This window comes from Penaeus vannamei, chromosome 1, assembly GCF_042767895.1.
Source record: "Penaeus vannamei isolate JL-2024 chromosome 1, ASM4276789v1, whole genome shotgun sequence".
Taxonomy (NCBI): domain Eukaryota; kingdom Metazoa; phylum Arthropoda; class Malacostraca; order Decapoda; family Penaeidae; genus Penaeus; species Penaeus vannamei.
The window spans coordinates 47,745,074-47,752,666 of NC_091549.1; the positions used below are offsets into that span (position 1 = coordinate 47,745,074).

The 7,593-nt window shown below is 39.4% G+C and overlaps 2 protein-coding genes across 2 annotated transcripts in view; both read right to left on the reverse strand.

Annotated features, from left to right (window-relative positions):
• LOC138862976 (uncharacterized) overlaps positions 1–4,068 on the reverse strand; it is a 14,270-nt gene extending 10,202 nt beyond the window's left edge. The window contains exons 1-6 of the mRNA XM_070126331.1: positions 3,987–4,068; positions 1,521–1,688; positions 1,274–1,354; positions 1,153–1,170; positions 975–1,010; positions 269–412 (exon numbers count right to left, since the gene is read on the reverse strand). Of these exons, the coding sequence (XP_069982432.1) occupies positions 269–412; positions 975–1,010; positions 1,153–1,170; positions 1,274–1,354; positions 1,521–1,688; positions 3,987–4,068 (529 nt within the window). The remainder of the gene's footprint in view (positions 1–268; positions 413–974; positions 1,011–1,152; positions 1,171–1,273; positions 1,355–1,520; positions 1,689–3,986) is intronic.
• Positions 4,069–4,151: 83 nt separating this feature from the next.
• LOC138862012 (carbohydrate sulfotransferase 3-like) lies at positions 4,152–7,265 on the reverse strand. The gene is made up of 4 exons (XM_070122685.1): positions 7,001–7,265; positions 5,356–5,456; positions 4,886–5,002; positions 4,152–4,690 (listed from the first exon to the last, which is right to left on the reverse strand). Exons 1-4 carry the CDS (start codon positions 7,250–7,252, stop codon positions 4,375–4,377), a joined length of 786 nt encoding a protein of 261 aa, XP_069978786.1. The 5' UTR covers positions 7,253–7,265; the 3' UTR covers positions 4,152–4,374.
• Between the last annotated feature and the right edge of the window lie 328 nt (positions 7,266–7,593).

Genomic DNA, 7,593 nt, shown 5'->3' on the forward strand with positions numbered 1-7,593 from the left:
ACACACACACACACATATATATATATATATATATATATATATATATATATATATATATATATATATATATATATATATATATATATATATTTTTATTTACATATATATATATACATATATATATATATATATATATATATATATATATATATATATATATATATATATATATGTATGTATGTATGTATGTATGTATGTATGTATGTATGTATGTACGTATATATATATGGGAGAACTACAACATAGTTTCCCCCGATGGCGTGCTCACCGTTCGACTCGGGCAGACAGGTGCCGCAAGTGCTGGCGCAGGAAACCTCCATGTACTCCGGGTTATTCTCGCACTCTCCTCTGGCTTCAAACTCTGCGCAGTCTGGGTCCAGGTCTCTGCACGACGGCCGCTGACTTGGAAAGACTTGAAGAGTGTTTGGTGGTGATTAGATGCCATTTGATAAAGTTAAGATGGAAAGGGTTTAGGTCGTGTGGGTTGGGATAAGGATGATGTTGTTATAACCAATAGTCGTGGGGGGTTGGGTTGTCCTGTGTTATCCGACGGGGATGTGCTATTTAAGGGGACTTTTTCGAGTTGGCTGCGAATTAGTTCTGTCGCTTTTTGTACCTTGCAACTAGACGATTTTATACATCGGATTTTTAATGTTTCTTTTTCTTCTTCAACTTCTTCTGAAAAGTTTCAAACGTTTTTTTCTGAATCCCGGATTCATTACACATTTTGGGAAAGTTCCATCATCAAAATAGCACAAGCGGGTCTACAGATTAGGTGCAACAGATACCATTCTCATTAACAATATAGTGTACATCTCACTTTCAATCTGAATATTACTATCATACAAAGAGTGATTATTCTGATATATTATTCCTCATTAACATAATATAAACATTACTTTTCCCTTGGTTATTACTACCGGTATTTATCATAATTTATTACTTTCTCCTAACAGGAACAACATTTGTCTTACCTTCGTCGGAAGTGTCCACTGAGCCTACTGCAACGACTGCACGGTAAAATATCATGAAACCAGTAAATATGGTAGAAAGAAGTGAATACATTTTAGTGATGAGTCTCATATGACAGTAATAATGTCAATAATCAAGAAATGAAGACAAAAACAGAAAATAAGCATAATGTTTCTGTACCTTGTGGATCTCCTGTAGCTGCCATAAAATACATACACAAGAGAAAAATCGTGTTGATCAGTTGTTTCTTGGATACCCACTGTATTGACCTGCTGTTTCGAGATACTTCACGCATTTTTACGATTTTTTCCATGCGTGGACAAGGTCACTGGGTCATATTCTACAATTAGGTCATGTGCTTTTCTCTGCATAAGGTCAAACCCTGAAACATTTTCCATGCAACGCAGATATTGTTGCCGACATTACAATCACCACTCAGGTAAAAAAAAAAAAAGAAAAACCATTCTTTTGTATAAAAAGATAAATTATAGCACCAAGTAGTTAAACAAGAAGAAGAAAAAACACTTCAACATAAACCAGTGTAATACCCCAGAACATTAATATCGCTCGGGAGTTTTTCGTGCTCAGCTCAACACTTGCAAGCCAGTGATAAGGTTCGTATGTAACTCCCTCGAGAAATGTTACCTCAGAGACTCCAGTCAAGTAACTGCGCGAGCGAGTGATTGTGTCATTATGTCGTTGATATTGCAGACGATCTGCAACGGAAACAGAGCAAGGGGGTCCATCCTGTTTTCCCCTTTCCTGTTTATCTTTCTCTCATTCTTTTCTTTTAATGACTTATTTTCCTAGTTTGCATCTCGTTTTCTATTTTCACACAAAGCAATTAGTTGTTCAATACCAATGTGTGTGTATATATATGTATGTATATATATATATATATATATATATATATATATATATATATATATATATATATATATATATATATATATATATATATATATATATATATATATATATGTATATATATATATATATATATATATATATATATATATATAAATGTATGCATATATATATATATATATATATATATATATATATATATATATATATATATATATATATATATATATATATATATATGTATATGCATACATATATATATATATATATATATATATATATATATATATATATATATTGCATACATTTATATATATATATACATATATATATATATATATATATATATATATATATATGCATATATATATATATATATATATATATATATATATATATATATATACATATATATATATATACATATATATATGTATATATATATATATATATATATATATATATATATATATATATATATATATATATATATATATGAATATATATATATATACATATATATATATATATATATATATATATATATATATATATATGTATATATATATATTTAAATATATATGCATATATATATATATATATATATACATATATATATATATATATATATATATATATATATATATATATATATATATATATATATATATATATATATATAGTATGAAGAGGAAGCCTACATCAATACGGCCGTGAAGAATCTCATATTTATTAATTAAGCAAACGTTTCGAAGGCTTTACACACCTTACATAAATGTATGAAAATTCTTCGAAACGTTTGCTTAATTAACAGATATGAGACTTCACGGCCGTATTGATATAGGGAACCTCTCCATTATGATTCGACACCTAATTACCAAACCTATTACGGAATATATATATATATATATATATATATATATATATATATATATATATATATATATATATATATATACATATATATATATATATATATATATATATATATATATATATATATATATACATATACACACACACACACACACACACACACACACACACACACACACACACACACACACACACACACATATATATATATATATATATATATATATATATATATATATATATATATATGTGTGTGTGTGTGTGTGTGTGTGTGTGTGTGTGTGTGTGTGTGTGTGTGTGTGTGTGTGTGTGTGTGTGTGTGTGTGTGTGTATATATATATATATATATATATATATATATATATATATATATAAGTGTGTGAGTGAGTGAGTGTGTGTGTGTGTGTGTGTCAATGAGTGAGTGAGAGCGTGTGTGTGTGTATGTCTGTGTTTTTAGTACCCTCTCTCTCAAATTACCGTTCTCTGTGACATTTACAATCATCAAGATAACCAGTAATTAATCAGTAATACGTTCTCCCTCTCCTCCTTTGGGCTATTGTTTCATTTACCTCTCAATTATATTCATCCAGACTTTCACCATGTTTTGTTCATCATAATAATTGCCTCTGTACGTGCTATCATACACCTCGGTAGCTACATCAAATTTGTTTCCGTTTGCCGAGATGAAAATGTATGGAAGACGGTTTTACTGATGGTGTTCTGCCACATACTGTTTTTCTTCTTCATTTTTTTTTTTTTTTTTTTTTTTGGGGTGGGGGGGGGGGGGGTGAGTTCCCCGCTATGGTGGCTGGAGAAGGTATAACTACGGTGGGGTTGTACGGGAGACGCCATTAGGCAAGTAGAGAGAGAGAGGGAGAGAGAGAGAGAAAGAGAGAGAGTGAGAGTGAAATAGAGAGAGAGCGAGAGAGAGAGAGAGAGAGAGAGAGAGAGAGAGAGAGAGAGAGAGAGAGAGAGAGAGAGAGAGAGAGAGAGAGAGAGGGACAGAGACAGGCAGGTAGACAGACAGACAGACAGACAGAGAGTGACTGAATGACTGACTGATTAACATACAAACAGAGAGACAATAAGAGAGAAAGAGATCTTCCGTAAAAAATCAACTTGAAAATCACTCTGAGACATTGTGGAAGAGAGATAATAATAATAATGATAAAAGTTTTGCTGTAACAGGTTCTTGTGACCAGTCAAAATTTGGCTGTCTGTTTATTGTGCTTCTAAACTCTACCCTGTGAGCGAGGAATGGCCGGGGTTACCATCCACTGGCTGTGCGGGATTCGAACGCAGGTCAACACGATTGCTAGGCGAGAATGCAACCGCTGCACCACACAGCTTCATTGTCACTAATGTAGGCCTATGTCTTTTAGTAGTAGATATTCAAACGCTTATCAGATATAAACCATTTTATTTCGTCTGATCATTTGACCATTTGATTTGTGAATTAAATTATATAGCTATCTAATAGCATTACTAAATAAAACAAGGAAAAGCAATCCTGAGAAACACAAACCTATCAATCCTACACCTAAGTTGGCGACATGCAAAGAATCCAACGGTCATTCCTAATGCATTTTTTGTCAATCTTAGACACTCTATCACAGCAACGGGTCCCTCCCCTCCCCAAGGGACCCTCCCCCGACGTTGCTATAAGCCCGACGACCCAGCGAGCGTCGGGACCCTGAGGTCGAGGAGGTCATTCTCGGACACGAAGGTCCTTAGCCCGAGCTTCTTGAGGGCCAGGCTGCACGAGTTCTGGACCGGCACGACGATCTGGGTGAAGGAGGTCCCCCGGCGCCACAGGTCGGCCCGCGAGTAGGTCTCTGCGCTGTGGTGCCCAATCCTCCTTGACGGCAAGAGGACCTCCTGCTGCCTGGTGACTGGGAGGTTCAGGAAGGCCATCACGTCCTTCAGGGAGGCTTGGGCGTCACCGCATACCTGATCGTAGTTGATGAATTTGAACCTAAGGGGGAGAGGTAACGTCGTCCAGTAATTCCTTATATCTCTCTCTCTCTTTCTCTCTCTCTCTCTCTCTCTCTCTCTTTTCTTGCCATTTCATCCAGTTAGGAGTATTCAACAAACACCAACAAAATCAAGGAGGAACACAAAGACCTCAGGAATGTCACAAATACGTGCATATATGGCTTAACGCTCTGACCTGGTGGGATATTCCTTCAAGAGCAAGGTCGCTTCTTGCAAATCCGCCTCCAGGAGTGAGCATATGGCCTCGAAGCTCTGGCAGGAACGTGTACACCAGGCCTCCTTGACCCTGGAACTGTGGGCGGGAAAGATGGGTCAGATGAGGTGATGAAGAGGCGATAGAGACCCTTCAGAAGAGCACGGGTATCATGTAACCACATTTTTCAGATCTATATTGCTTCCGAAATATCTCGTCTGTTTAATGGGAACATTTGTTGTTGGAGGAGAGAAGAGAGTGAGAAAGACCCAGACAGATAGACAGGGAAAGATAGAGAGGGGGGAGGGAAGAGACAGACAGAGAAGAGAAAGATAGGGAGGTAAGAGAAAGAGAGGGAGAGACAGATCAAGAAACAACAGCGCCAACGCGAATGGCTGCGTCTCCGCCCAAGTTCTACACAAGTTCTTATATAGATCTTGTGCTCCGCCCACCTGAGGACGGCGCGAGGGTCTCGGGCCAAATAGACGACTTGGAGATCGAGTTCGCTGTCCTCGAGCAGAAGCCGAAGCCACTTCAGGCTCAGGCGCAGGACCTGGGGGTGGGACACTTTCAGGTGTGTGTGTGAGAGAGAGAGGGAGAGGGGGAGGGAAGGAGAGAGGGAGAGATGTGGAGAGAGAAAGAGAGATAGAGAAAGAGAAAGAGAGAGAGAGAGAGAGAGTGGAGGGAGGCAGAGAGAGTGAGAGAGAGAGAGAAAGTTTGCGTGTGTGTGTGTTATTATCTGTGTGTGAATTTAGAAAATGTATCTCGTCATAAAATGAATATTTTATACCTACCCCACCATTAAAATTATTTATATATCCCCTCGACCGTGAAAACACCTGCAACACATGAGTCAGAATCCAAGAAAAGAACTTTTGGAATATTCTAATCCTTATTACAATTCCCTTGAATGGCATTTGTAATAAAACAGTAATTACTATAGTTTAGATGGATTCCATTTGTTACAATGGGTATTTTATGCTGTGGTATGTTGTCTGTATTTTGCTTCGAAGTTACTCCCTGTGTGCAAGGAATGGCTGGGTATCTATATAGTTATTAAAGTTACTAATAAACTCTTAATATCTACAACTTTAGTATTACCCTTAGTCAGAACCCTTATTTTAACCATCATCGATTATCTCAATACAATCATGATTATAATCTTAATCATTATCATCCTCATTATCAATATTCAATCATTTTTTTTAATAACTGCCGAAATTCAGACTAATTTCTTAAGCTCTCTTTCACTCTTCGCCTAATTGCTCGAAGATCGCAAAATTACAGAACTGATTGAAGAGCCTCATTACCTTAATTACAGTTGTAAAATCAGTATGAAATTAGTATTAATATTCGTCTTCCCTCCACCCCTCCCATCCCCACCCTGTCACCCCCTTCCCTCCCCTCCCCCGACCCACTCACGCCACCCTCGCCATTTCCATACATTCTTTTGTCACACTGCCCTCCATCAACCAATCCCCCCGCCCCCTTCTCCATCACCTGACTGCCCCCACCCCCTCTATTTAGTCATCTCCCTCATCTTCAGCTTCCCCCTTCCCCTCCTTCCCTTTTCCCCGCGTTAGCCCCTTCCCCCTCTCCGGGCATTAGCCCCCTCTATCCTTCCCGCATTAGCCCCCTCGCCTTCCCCGTATTAGCCCCCTCCTCTCCCCCATTACCTCCCTCTCCCAACCCGTATTAGCTCCCTCCTCTCCCCTATTAGCACCCTCTCCCCTCCTCCTATAAGCCCCCCTCTCTCCCCCATTATCCCCCTCTATTTTCCCCCATTAGCCCCCTCTCCTCACCCCCTATTAGCCCCCTCCTCCCCCATTAGCCCCTTCTATCCTCCCCCATTATCCCCCTCTATTCTCCCCCATTAGCCCCCTCTCCTCACCCCCTATTAGCCCCCTCCTCTCCCCCATTAGCCCCCCCCCTATCCTCCCCCATTAGTCCCCTCAATCCTCCCCCATTAGCCCCCTCTCCTCCCCCCTATTAGCCCCCTCCTCTCCCCCATTAGCTCCCTCGCCCCTCCCCCCCCCTTTTCCTCCCTTCCCACACTAACCCCTTCCCCCCCATGATCCCCCTCCCCCCGTGGCTCACCTTGACCACATGGAGCTCCGCCGCCCTGCACACCTCGCTCACGTAGGTGGCGTTCCTGCAGGAGAACCTCCCGTCGTTCCTCCGGCACAGGTTCCTCAGGAAGACGTTGTGCTCGAAGTAGAAGTCGAGGCGGCTCGTGTAGGAGACCTGGTCGGCGTGGTCCTCGAGGCGACACAGCATCAGGTCCTTCAGGAGGGCGAGGGCGGAGCGGAGGTCGGGCGAGTCCTGGTCCAGGACGCGGACGCCGTACATGTGCAAGGGCTCGTAGCTGCGGATGGGGCCGGGAGGGGGCGCGGGTTTGATTTGATTTTTCATATATGTACATATATATATATATATATATATATATATATATATATATATATATATATATATATATATACGTATTTTTTTTCCTTTTTTGAGGGGGAAGGTTGGGTATTTCATGTTTTTTTTTCTTTTTTTGGGGGGGGGGGGCCGGGGGGAGGGGGTAATCTGGTACCGTGGATGAATAAATATATACCAAATAATACGTTTATCGCTACCATGATGTTGGTGATGATAATATTGTTTCTATATATGAAGCAGACTTCCGCCGATGCTTAAGAATCCTC

Excerpts from the sequence above, each read along its gene's own strand:
- LOC138862012 (XM_070122685.1), bottom strand. The coding sequence starts at position 7,252 with ATGTACGGCGTCCGCGTCCTGGACCAGGACTCGCCCGACCTCCGCTCC. Across the intron at positions 5,457-7,000 it reads CGGAGCTCCATGTGGTCAAG|GTCCTGCGCCTGAGCCTGAA; the intron begins GTGAGCCACGGG and ends TCCCACCCCCAG. Across the intron at positions 5,003-5,355 it reads GACCCTCGCGCCGTCCTCAG|TTCCAGGGTCAAGGAGGCCT; the intron begins GTGGGCGGAGCA and ends TCCCGCCCACAG.